We start from the raw sequence: 12705 nt of genomic DNA, 5'->3' as shown, positions 1-12705 counted from the left end.
ATAAATTATGTATTAAAAATATTTTCACATAAACTTACTACATTTATATTAATAAATGTATTATGATAATTCAAATATAAATAGTAGTTACTAAAATTATTAATGTAATGATATAATAAATATTATATAACCAAAACTTTTAATAAGTTAATACTATAATATTAAAATATAAACATATAAATTATTACTATAACATTTATATCACTGGTAACATATAAATCTGCTCGATTACGGTTATGTGTATTAACATATATATGAATAATATAGGTTCGTGAATTCGAGGCCAACCTTGCATTGTTCAGTTTCATCGCATGAATATTTTTACTACAAAATATTGTACTGTGAGTTTCATTAATCCCTTTTTAAATGCTTTTGCAATATATATTTTTGGGACTGAGAATACATGCGCTGTTTTTATAACTGTTTTATGAAATAGACACAAGTACTTGAAACTACATTATATGGTTGAATGATCGAAATCAAATATGCCCCTTTTTATTAAGTCTGGTAATCTAAGAATTAGGGAACAGACACCCTAATTGACGCGAACTCTAAAGATAGATCTATCGGGCCCAACAAGCCCCATCCAAATTACCGGATGCTTTAGTACTTCGAAATTTATATCATGTCCGAAGGAGGATCCCGGAATGATGAGGATATTCTTATATACATTTTGTGAATGTCGGTTACCAGGTGTTCAACCCATATGAATGATATTTTTGTCTCTATGCATGGGACGTATGTTTATGAGAAATGGAAATATGAAATCTTGTGGTCTATTAAAATTATGAAATGATTATTTATGTTAAACTAATGAACTCACCAACCTTTTTGGTTGACACTTTAAAACATGTTTATTCTCAGGTACGAAAGAAATCTTCCGTTGTGCAATTGCTCATTTTAAAGATATTATTTGGAGTCGTTCATGACATATTTCAAAAGACGTTGCATTCGAGTCGTTGAATTCATCAAGATTATTATTTAGACAATTACAGTTAGATATATTATGAAATAGTATGCATGTTGTCAACTTCCGATGTAATGAAAATTGTCTTGTCAAAAACGAATGCAATGTTTGTAAAATGTATCATATAGAGGTCAAGTACCTCGCTATGTAATCAACTGTTGTGAATCGTTTATAATTGATATGGACTTCATCCGGATGGATTAGGACGGGTCTTGACACAATACTCATGAAGAAATTGGCAGATGTTTATTTCACAAAGGTTACCGCTTCTGCAGAATCCAATTTTTCGTTATCTCCCCGACAATCGGCCTTATGGAAATCACAGCAGGGTGATCACACATCTGCTTGGCTAAGGGCAGTCCCTATTTTGGGGTTTGGTCAGACGATGAACGCAAAGACTTACCGATGTGTGTTGTGCTACCGGTTAGGTGTTCCATTGTTCTCTATCTCGACGGCATGCTCTGCCTGTTCAAGGGTTTTTACTGGGGATATTTTCGGGGATCACGTCGTGTCTTGTGCTGGTATGGTGGGCATTAAGCATCGACATAATATTGTTCGGGATTCCCTTGTTGATGTTTGTTATCGATCTGGGATTTCAGCGAGAAAGGAGGTGGACATTGGGTTGTCTCGAGGGAACGATAGGGCCCTCAGACCTGCAGATGTGTTACTTTATTCCTGGGATTGTGGTCGCGATGTTTGTGTTGACTTGACAGGGTCTTCTCCTTTGACGCAGTATGGGCTTTCTGACTTTGTCCCTGGACGTGCTGTGGTTGATGCGGCTCGTCGGAAGCGGGTCAAGTACGAATCTAGCTGTCAGGCGATTGGTTATGGTTTCATTCCTTTCTCATTTTCTTCCCTGGGGGAATTAGAGAAGGAGGCTGTTTCTTTGCTAAAGCGGGTTCAGAAGAGTTCGATGGCGCAAGATATTAGTGCCGGTGCTGCTGCTCATATTTTTACTAGGATAGGTTTTGCTATTGCTAGAGGTGTGGGGGCCCAGATTGTCTCTAGGCTTCCCACTAATTTTTTGTAAGTTTTAAAACTTTTAAGTTTTTTTATAATAATAATAATAATAATAATAATAATAATAATAATAATAATCTCTACTCTATATTAAAATAAACATAAAAATAGATCATCTAAAGCTTTAATTTTTAATCCTAGCCACCCATGCCTAATCTCCCACTTAATCTAAACCTTTTAAAAAAGACATATCATGATTATGACCTCATAATCTCTAACTTTAACAATAATGAGACTGAAATACCCTTGACATTTAAAAAGAAAACACGGGATAAAAAATAGAAAACGGGGTTCTTCAAAATAATAATCTCTACTCTATATTAAAATACTAGATTTTAAGAGCCCGTGCGTTGCACGGCAGCTCTAAAAATAGTTTTCGTAAACATTGTTGTTGATCGCAGTTTAATGATTTAACACTTTAGTAGTATATGTATTGAAAGTAAAGAAATGTTAAAAATGAGTTTTAAAAACGCTATGAATTAATAGCCTTAGAATGCAACAAAGAGTTATTGATAGCATTTCAAAACTAAAATAGTCAAAAACAGAGTGAAACAATTTTGTGTCTCAAGTGTCTTTTGATTTTCCCGATGAGAAGCACCTGAAGAAACGTTTGAAAGCCTCATATTAACTGTAAGCGTAGAGTGTGATTATTGTGATTATTCATCTTTGATAATACAATTAAAAACTATAACAGTTGCGGTGGGCTAGGGTGACATGGAAACACTTATTTAACCATTATTTTGATAGTAAAAATTGGCGCAAAGGATAACATATTGTAATAAACCCTCATAAAAAATGAACATTCAAACTTGGACCATATAATTAAACAAAACGAAACCAAATGCTCTTGTAATTTATTGTGCTTCTTTTTAGTTGGATATCAGGCCTTGATCTGTAGAAGTAAATACCAACACAATATTTATGTTCTAAGAAATGATTGAATATGAACGTAAGGTATATAAAATGACCACCATATCGCGAACAATTCAAATTGTCCATGTTTTCTAATGCCAACAGAAACACAAATACTTTCAATATATATTCATTTATAGTAGAAGTAGAGAGAATATGTAATGATCTTCTAATAAATCAAAGCATTTTGAGTGATTTATTAGTTTTAGAATAATGATGAAAGAGTAGATTTTGAAGTATTGAAAACCACCTTCCTTTTTTGGTGATAAACAATTCGATCAAAGAACTAAAAAAAACTCATAATTATAAGTACGGAACTCAATGCCAAACACCCTATTTAACAGGAGGTTGAAAAATTGTTTACCGTGATTCAGGTAGTGAAATCCATCTCCAATACTGTGGAGTATCGCCCCAAACAATAGATAAATCTCTTCCACCCAACATATAGCATTTCTTACCGGTTCGTTTATCCACTGAGAAGCTCTATAAAATACCATGAATGCCATCAGTTTCATACACAATAATTCAATAGGAGAATCTGATAATTTACCTGTATAAAGTAACAACAAAACACCCAAAAATGACAAAAACAGAAATTAAAATTCAACTTTTGCGCCCAGACTCAGAATTACAGTTAGTTACTATAACAAATTTGAGACATTACCAAATAAAAAAGCTCGAGAATTTGAATTTTGTAAGCCAACAAAAACATATATCAAGATGAACATAATCAAAAAGGCATAAAGCTTCGAACTTTACAACCAAAATCACTTAATTAACATAACCCATTTGATATATCTCAAGCAGTATGGGCCCTGACCAAAGTGATCAACGTATTAGCAAGTTCATGTAGCGTCACACCCTCAAACGAAGCATTCGCAATCTCAGCTAACCTTTTTTGATGTTTTTTAGGAGCCATTACACTATTATAGATTATGAAGACGTTGCCATTACACTTTTTGATGTTTTTAGGAGCCATTACACTATTATATATTATACACACAATAGTCATAAATAGCATAAAAAGTTATTGATGCTTCTTTGCTTTTTCATGCAGCTTCTTTAAACCCACATTCACTCTCAACCTCTTTTCCTAAAACAATAAAAGAGCAACATTTATATTTCGACCTATAAAATAGATGACCAGTAAATTAAGATAATATATACACAAATTACTCAAAATGAAAGTATAAGCAATCGTTATGTAAACATATATTATCATTGATTTTAAAATGAGTATAAACATGTCATGGTTAGATTTAACTTATAGTTGAACGCTGGATTAACATCTTTATGAATAGCAAACTTGCCCCACGTTTAATCATAACATTTAATCATTTTCTTCATCAACTTGCAGTTCTTTCAACCTCTACATTATTAAATCGAGTTCTAAAGCTTTTAATACATAAATGATAAATGAAACAGTAAATATGAAAAGCAAAAACATTTTCTAACAATGATACAAACAAAGGCAACAATATAAGAGTAAAAGGTATAAGGATACCTGCATAAGCGGTGTATGATCCCTGTGTCCCTATCGATAAAAAACCGCACTGACAAAATGGTATCCATTATAATTAGATGTAAAATTCTCGAACAGTCAGTGTTTTAAGTAACCATTAAAATGGATACCATCTACCAACAATACCCAACCCGTGTATAACTTTAGACCCGTTTAAACCACACCCATTTAAACCCAAACTTCTCTTGGCTCAGTTCATAATTTTGAAGTTGTTCTACATTAGATAACCTTTGACTCAGCCTAAAATATTGATGAAGTTATACATTTGATATCAGACTTTGTGATATCCTCCTATATACCCAAAATTGATGAATTTTTCTAGTTAATAACCTATAATTTCTGCAAACAATATTTTTGAGGTTTGATATACAGACATATAACAATAGTACCTATGAGCAGGTAAAGTGTAATAGAAACTTAAAATCAATTTTTTCTAAACCTAGAAAAACCTAGAAAAACACAATCTATAGAAGATCACATCTCAAAATTACGCAATCAATAGAACATCACATCTCAATTCAAATACATATAGCAAAATACCTAAAAACGAAAAAGAGTTACAGTATGTATTTATGGCGCTGATTAGCACATCAGTGACATCAACAATGATAATGATAAATAATGTTAATAATTGTTAAATAAGTAAGTTGAAGTATTAGTAATAATCATAGCAAATTATAAACAAAATACTGCGTATATGCAATGAAATGAAGAAAAGGAGTAACACTTACAACAACAATGTCGGAATCGCACCAAGGAATAGGATCACCGCCGGAGAAGAAGTTGCCTACGGAATCGAAGAAATTACTTATCTTCGCATCCATCGATTGACTGCGACCTCTATTACGACCGCCGGAGGCCATAATCGCTGGTTCAATAATTGCCAGTGGCTGAATGGAGAGAGAGAGAGAGAGAGAGAGAGAGAGAGCGGTTTGTTGGTTTTCAGAGAGAAGAAAGAGAGCAAAGGGGTGGGCATTTGTAATTAGGTCGTGTGTTTGATTGGGTTAATGTTAAGATGCGGTTCTATTGGTCTACGTGTAATTTTCTAGCAATTAAGTTAATTAAGCAGTGTTAATCTTTTAATTTACAAATGGAAATAAGTCCCTAATTTTACTCACAGTTTGACACATCAGCAATAATCTTTATGCTTTGTAAAGTGTAGAGAAGAAACATAAAAATAGATCATCTAAAGCTTTAATTTTTAATCCTAGCCATCCATGCCTAATCTCTCATTTAATCTAAACCTTTAAAAAAAACATATCATGATTATGATCTCATAATCTCTAACTTTAATAATAATGAGACTGAAATACCCTTAAAGAAAACACGGGATAAAAAATAGAAAACGGGGTTCTTCAAAATTTCATTCATCACATCAACCAACAAGAAAAAAAAAAAAAAAACCCTAATTAACTCCCAAAAAGGCACTCGCCTAAAATCACTAAAATCGTTGATTGTTAAAGTCATCAACATCCACCAATCATCGTCAGGGTTCTAATTTAAATTTTTTATAGGAAAAGACAGCAAAAATAGGAGTTTTTTAGTTCTTATAACTATTCGATTCATCTATTTTCAGGGGTTGAAATTTCTTTACTAAATTGATATTACTAAGTTGATATGAAAAGAAGCATAATTCAGAACATCGACTACGAACCCTAACGATTGGATTCTTCTATTTTCAGGTGTTGGGATTTCTGTACTCGATGATAATTTTCATGAGATTATGGGATTGGGAATGGGGTGTTAGGTGATTAGTAGTATATATCATCCACTTGATGAAAAGGCTCATCACGTATTAAGTTTCAACACCATTAAATAGGTTAATTTCATAGTTCATCTGTATCCCTTATTCAAATCAATATAATAATAATGATAAATTTGTAACACAAATCTTTCACCGATGTCGTTTTTAATCAATTAAAGGTGAGTATTGATTGAAAATCTTTTTGTTCTGCTTTATTATGTATTATTTCATTCTTTTAAAGTTCTGTCGGTTGATGTCGATAGAAATTTTTGAGCCTAATTTGTACGATTTAATATAACCCTATTCCAGATGTAGAATTCCATCAATTCGAACTGTGCGATCTACCAGGTAAATACCGTTTATTTTACTTTGAATGTTTGTGATGATATTTAGGGTGTTGTTTTGTGTTCACTGATTATTTGTTTAGATAACATATGAGTTTCATGGTTTATTTGATCAGCTTGGTTAAATGATCTGCATTTATCAAAATCGAGTATGAATTGTGTTTTTATAATGGTGAACATGAGCCCTATTTCAGACAATATCGTTATTTTATCATGATTACTTCCTTATTTCTGCTATCCATTAAAATATCCGGTAATGTCATCACATTTATTTTAATCATGTGTAGTAATGCTTTTGCATGTTTAGAAATTTGATAACTGTAAAGATTTTACTATCTTCATCGTGAACATTAGTCGTGGAGATTTTGATTTTATTGAGGTTTGGGTTCATAGGTTTGATAATGATAATGATAATGATAATGATTTTGAATATACATACAGTTTTATGCTTTCGAAGCTTTATCTTTTATCTAACGATTCTGAAACATGATTTAATGATTTTGTTAAACTTAACTTCATTTGATTAATACAATTTATATGATCGATGCTGATCGTGATAATAATTTTGATCATGCATTCGATTTAGTTCCAACTTGTGCTATTTTCAAATTTAAGTATTGTTGCACACAGTGGCGACTCCAGGATGAAAATCTAATGGAGTCCTCAAAAAAAATTTCAAAGCTATTTATATTTGAAGGGTATTTTAGTGGTTGTTTACCTCCAAAAAACCATAAATTTTCAATATATATGGGGTCCCTTACTTAATTTTAGTGATGTCTTATACAATTTGAGATATACAATGTATAAAATTTTTTTGAAGTAGTGGGGTCATAGGACCCCATACCCCAAGGCTTAGAATCGCCCCTGGTTGCACACCTACTTGGCATGATTGTGGAAGATCATCAATGTCTACAGCCTAACATAACGTGGTAAAACCATTTGTAGTGGTAAAGGTCGTGAGTTGGTGGTGTGAGTTGCTTTTTGCACTTTTTTATAACTAGGATGTGTTGGTTTTTGGTGTGAAGTATTGGTGATATGGGTTAGGGGTGATGTGATGATGTGTTAAAATATAATTGGTAACGTGTTTAAAAGAATAAAAATTATATTTTTAAAATAATATAAAACTAATAAAACGGGAACCAAGGCCCGTTGCTTGAGCCGTTGAATGGCAACGCACGCCTCCTTTTTTGGGTTAACCAACGCTCCGATACAACCATTGTAGGCGTTGGATTTTTGCCACCTAGGATCTGCCAGGCATTTCTTTGCCCCGATACAAGCAGTCTAAGAGAAATCATGTTTGAACCCCGCGAAATCGTGGGTTATAATCTAGGATCGTAATGCAACTGCTACTGATGGTAATACATAGTATGTGTCACTTTTGGTATTGTTTTGCTGCTTTTGTTTTTCATACATCTTGCAGATGTTGATCTTTATTTATGTTATGTTTTTTTAAACAACAATGTTAGGTTCCGACTTTTTAATTCAATTATGTGTTAGCAATGATTAAATATGGCGGTCTCTTCTCGATAATGATGTTGGGGTATTCAATTATGAAGGTATTCTCAATGTTTTTGTTGTGTATTTAGTCTGAGTTTCCTATTAACGCTGTCATAGTTTGTTTTCTTTTAGGTGTTTTTAACGTATTTTTATTTTTTTGCTCATCACGTGTTACTCCGACTTATGAGGACTTAGGGGATTGTAATAACAGTTGTAGTAATTGTGATGCTAACTTTTGGATTCCTAAGGATGCCAACCCACTTGAGACGATGAAGTCTTTTATGGCTAACAATCATTTTATGGAGAATATATGGGCTTACAAGCAAATGCTTTTTATGATATCTTTTGGTGCACTGGTGGACGATTCGATTAATACAAGTGGTTACCTGTACGTGTTTAACATTTCGGCTAAATTTCCCATCGGATTGGGTCATTATGTCCACCTGAAGGTGAGATACTTAGGTTTTTACAAATGTACATATATGATACTCATCATTAGGTCGAAAATAGAATGGCGCATTTTGGAGATAAGTGTATACCAATTTATGTTATTTACGCAATAGCCAAACTATTCATAGCTTTTGCTGATAACGGTATACCAATTTACTATAATTAATACTATTTTTTATTATTGGATGAGCCAGATGACACAACCAAAGTGGTTGAAGCAAAAGTATATCCCAAATGGATAGCAAGGAACTGCCCAGATCAGAACCCACTTGGATATTGTTGTATGTTACTGGATGAAATGGCATAACAAATAAGAATAAGTAATTTATTAGAATATAGTGATTATACTTAATTACGACAAAGCTTCATTACAACAGGGTTGCAGGATGACAACTATATGTATTAACATCAAATTTATAAAACTTCAATTAACACAAACTAACAAGTAGTAAATTTGCAGGTATTGCTTCAGAGTAATCTTCACGGATAAAACTGCGGAGGCGGGATTCACATTATTAAAGCCCTTGAAAGAACATCACACATCTTACCGTTTCAGTACAACAAAAAACCAGCCATAGTTATTGTTAGCAATGTATTCAAAGTTGATAACAACCAAGGTAACAACCTCACAAAAATAAACTATAATAACTAAACAATTATATTAAGAAAATAATGAAGATAACACCTTGCAGAACAGCAGAAGCAACAAGCTCCTCTACCTACACCTCATCAAGAAAACATTATGAGCGGGAAACGGCACCTACCATTTCAGCCAGGTAAAGAAAATATGTGTTATAAACGTCCAACATATACTTAAAACTAACTACTTCATTCCAAAGGAAGTGAAGAAAAAAAAGGACCACGTCAACAGAATATCTACCAAGGAGCATGAAATTTTGTACAAAGAACCATCCTACAATATGCTCATTAGGATTTCTTGATAATGGCAGCAGTATAAATGTTAAGTGGCTTTATCTAACTGCAAATACATAATATCATTAGGATCAAATCTTTAGGTTTGTGTTTTTAACATGTTTACTTCATGATGCAACTATTTGGGTTGTGTTTCTCACTTATGGGTCGTGAAATTAAAAGAAATTAACTATAGTTCGAATGAACAAATGTTAGTTAGAATCTAACCACTAAATGGAATAAGTGTTTGTCACATATGGGTCAAGTTTTCGTCAAGTTTTTGGGCGAGTTGAGAAAATAGTAACTGTTGGGTTTGTTAGGTACCCGGAGTGTCACATTAGAACTTATATAAGTGATCATATTACTTATTCAATGCAAAGGTTTGTGAAATATGAGTTTATGTTAGAATGAGCAGGTGGCTAGGAAGTAGCATCCATCCCCTTCAATTTGATGTGGAGAAAAGGATTGTAATTAGCAGCAGCAGCAGGTACCACAATGTTATTTTTTTTTACTTTTTGTGATGCATAAATGGATTATAATAATTGCTGTCATTTGCCCAAACTTACATTACTTGTTGGCTTTCTATTATATTTGTTATTGTTACTTTTTGTGATAAAATGTATCAACTTTGTGTTATTTATTTTTTTTCAGGTTATAATTTGTTTGGTTTATTATGAGTAATTGAACATTACTTGACAAATTCAAATTCTGATTCGTCCCTAAAAAACCCCGCGAATTCGCGGGTTTTAAGGTGGTGGTGGTGGTGGTGGTGGTGGTGGTGGTGGTGGTGGTGGTCCATAATATAATTATAATACAATATAATATTATAATATAATATCATATCATATCAGTATTATACAATACATGTGAAAAGGAACATTTTGGGAAAATATAAATCCAATATACTAAAAAACACCCCTTTGTATAATGATCAAAAACATTACTCACCAAACCCACTATATTCTTACGTTGCCTCACTTCAAAGCTAAGCAGCACAAAAAGGAGCTTTCAAACACTATCATAACCACCACACCCCATATCTTTATGATAACAACTTGTGTTTTTTCATACCCAAAACTTATTCTTTCTCACATTTCACTAATTAACCATGATCCCCTTTCTATTTCTTCTACTCTCTCTACACCTTCAAACAACATTATCTGCCCATTGCACCACCAAAACCACCACCAAAACATTCGAAAAATGTATATCTTTACCCTCGCAAGACGCATCGATAGCATGGACGTTCCATAAACGCAATTCAACTCTCGATTTGGTCTTCTCGGGCTCATTTATATCACCTTCGGGTTGGGTTGCATGGGGTATAAACCCAAACTCTCCCGAAATGACTGGAACCCGCGCACTAATCACTTTCCCCGACCCAAACTCCGGCCAACTTGTCCTACTACCGTACATCATAGACCCGACCGTCAAACTACAAAAAAGCCAGTTGCTTTCTCGGCCCTTAGACATACATTTATTATCTTCTTCCGCCACATTATATGGCGGACGAATGGCTACAATCCACAATGGTGCTAGTATTGAAATATTTGCAACAATTAAACTTAAACCTAACAGAACCAAGATTCATCATGTGTGGAACAGAGGGTTATATGTACAGGGCTACTCTCCTACCATCCATCCAACCACCATTAACGACCTTTCTTCGATCACAACCATCGATGTTTTATCGGGCCTATCCGCATCTGGGCCCAATACCAACACTAAAACTTTAAAACTCGTGCATGGCATCATGAATGCAATCTCATGGGGAATTTTGTTACCAATTGGTGCAGTCACTGCACGGTACTTACGACACGTACAGTCCCTCGGGCCCACGTGGTTCTACGTGCACGCTGGAATTCAGCTATCTGCATTTTTACTTGGGACTGTAGGTTTTGCTATTGGGGTCCATTTGGGCCAAATGTCACCGGGCCAAGTCTATGGGCTACACCGAAAACTTGGATTTGCAGCATTTTTGTTGGGTAGTCTTCAAACATTAGCATTGTTGTTCAGGCCAAAAACTACTAATAAATTTAGGAAGTATTGGAAATCATACCACCATTTTGTGGGGTATGCATGTGTGATTTTAGGAGTTGTGAATGTGTTTCAGGGATTTGAAGTGATGAGAGAAGGGAGATCTTATGCTAAGTTAGTTTATTGTTTGTGTTTAGCTACATTAACTGGAGTTTGTGTTGCATTAGAAGTGAATTCTTGGGTGATTTTTTGTAGGAAATCTAAGGAAGATAAGTTGAGAAGAGAAGGGATTTTAAGGGGTCAAGAAAAAAGTTACGGATCAAACCATAGTGATCAACACTAGTCTATAATTTTATACATATTTTGTATTTCCATTGTAACAAATTTTGCTTGTTATCTTTCGTTGATTGAAGTGAACCTCATCTTTGATCTCATCTTAATCGAATGATTTAGGTTTGCATGCTGGGGGCGCTGATTGTTGAACCCTTCAACACATTCCGCAAAATTTATTGTGATATCCGAATGAAAAATGATGTTGAATCATTTAGATTTAGAAATATTATTTTATCATTCTTAAAATATATCTAGAATACCTATAAAATAATTATATTATTTCTCTTGTTAATTTAAAATGTTAATACACTAATTTTACATCATTTATAGTGTGGATCGATACTAATTATCAAACATGTTATTATCGTTCAATTATAAATTTATTTAGAACCTTTGACTCAAGCGGCTTATGAGTTATTCAACTTTTAATTATTTTGTTTTATCAAACACACCATTAATTATCATCACTCTAAATACTTTCGGACTAAAACTGTATCAAAATCGTGGCCAAATTAAAAGAGATATATAATTTTCACAGTGAAAAATTAGATGCCTTAGGCTCTATTCCCGAGATTAGTCAAGCGTATTCCCGAGATTAGTTATTAAACTAAAATCATCAATTCACAGGAACAATAAATCTTTTTGATTTAATCCTACTTCTTTTCTTTTATCTTCCTAACATAATTGTAGAACAAAGCCTTAAATTCATTTTCAAACGCTAGTTATTTCATACACTATGTGATGATGATCTTGAATTGATGGAACATGTCTTAATCTAATCACGCGCTAGAAGTTTGGTCTGGTGTACACAATTGGTGGCATCGTGAAAATTTCACTAATGTAAGCATCCATGAGCTTTTGAATATGATAACAATATTTGGCAAGCGGTCACTTGGGTCACAACATATCTAATATGGAAAAATCGTGATAACAAGATTTTTCAAGGTAAAAATTAGAATGCTCCGGTTGTGCTAAGTGAGATTCATGTGTGCTCGTTTGATTGGATTTCACGAAAGATAAAAGACAT

At 33.4% G+C, this 12705-nt stretch overlaps 1 protein-coding gene and 1 long non-coding RNA gene across 3 annotated transcripts; both read left to right on the top strand.

Annotated features, from left to right (window-relative positions):
* The first annotated feature begins 8248 nt into the window (after window positions 1-8248).
* LOC139872526 (uncharacterized) lies at window positions 8249-10148 on the top strand. Of its 2 annotated transcripts, none has more exons than XR_011767073.1 (6): window positions 8249-8455; window positions 8651-8737; window positions 8917-9073; window positions 9149-9232; window positions 9775-9855; window positions 10020-10148. It is a non-coding gene; the product is annotated as an uncharacterized lncRNA (long non-coding RNA). The 2 variants fall into 2 exon arrangements; XR_011767074.1 differs by having other exon boundaries at window positions 8651-8776.
* Window positions 10149-10264: 116 nt separating this feature from the next.
* On the top strand, window positions 10265-11909 carry LOC139873321 (cytochrome b561 and DOMON domain-containing protein At2g04850). Its single transcript, XM_071861250.1, has one exon. The coding sequence runs from the start codon at window positions 10477-10479 to the stop codon at window positions 11686-11688; it is 1212 nt and encodes a 403-aa protein (XP_071717351.1). The 5' UTR covers window positions 10265-10476; the 3' UTR covers window positions 11689-11909.
* Window positions 11910-12705: the final 796 nt, after the last annotated feature.

Source organism: Rutidosis leptorrhynchoides, chromosome 10 (assembly GCF_046630445.1).
Source record: "Rutidosis leptorrhynchoides isolate AG116_Rl617_1_P2 chromosome 10, CSIRO_AGI_Rlap_v1, whole genome shotgun sequence".
Classification (NCBI taxonomy): domain Eukaryota; kingdom Viridiplantae; phylum Streptophyta; class Magnoliopsida; order Asterales; family Asteraceae; genus Rutidosis; species Rutidosis leptorrhynchoides.
This window is presented reverse-complemented; position numbering and strand designations above follow the sequence as displayed.

Excerpts from the sequence above, each read along its gene's own strand:
- LOC139873321 (XM_071861250.1), top strand. The coding sequence starts at position 10,477 with ATGATCCCCTTTCTATTTCTTCTACTCTCTCTACACCTTCAAACAACA.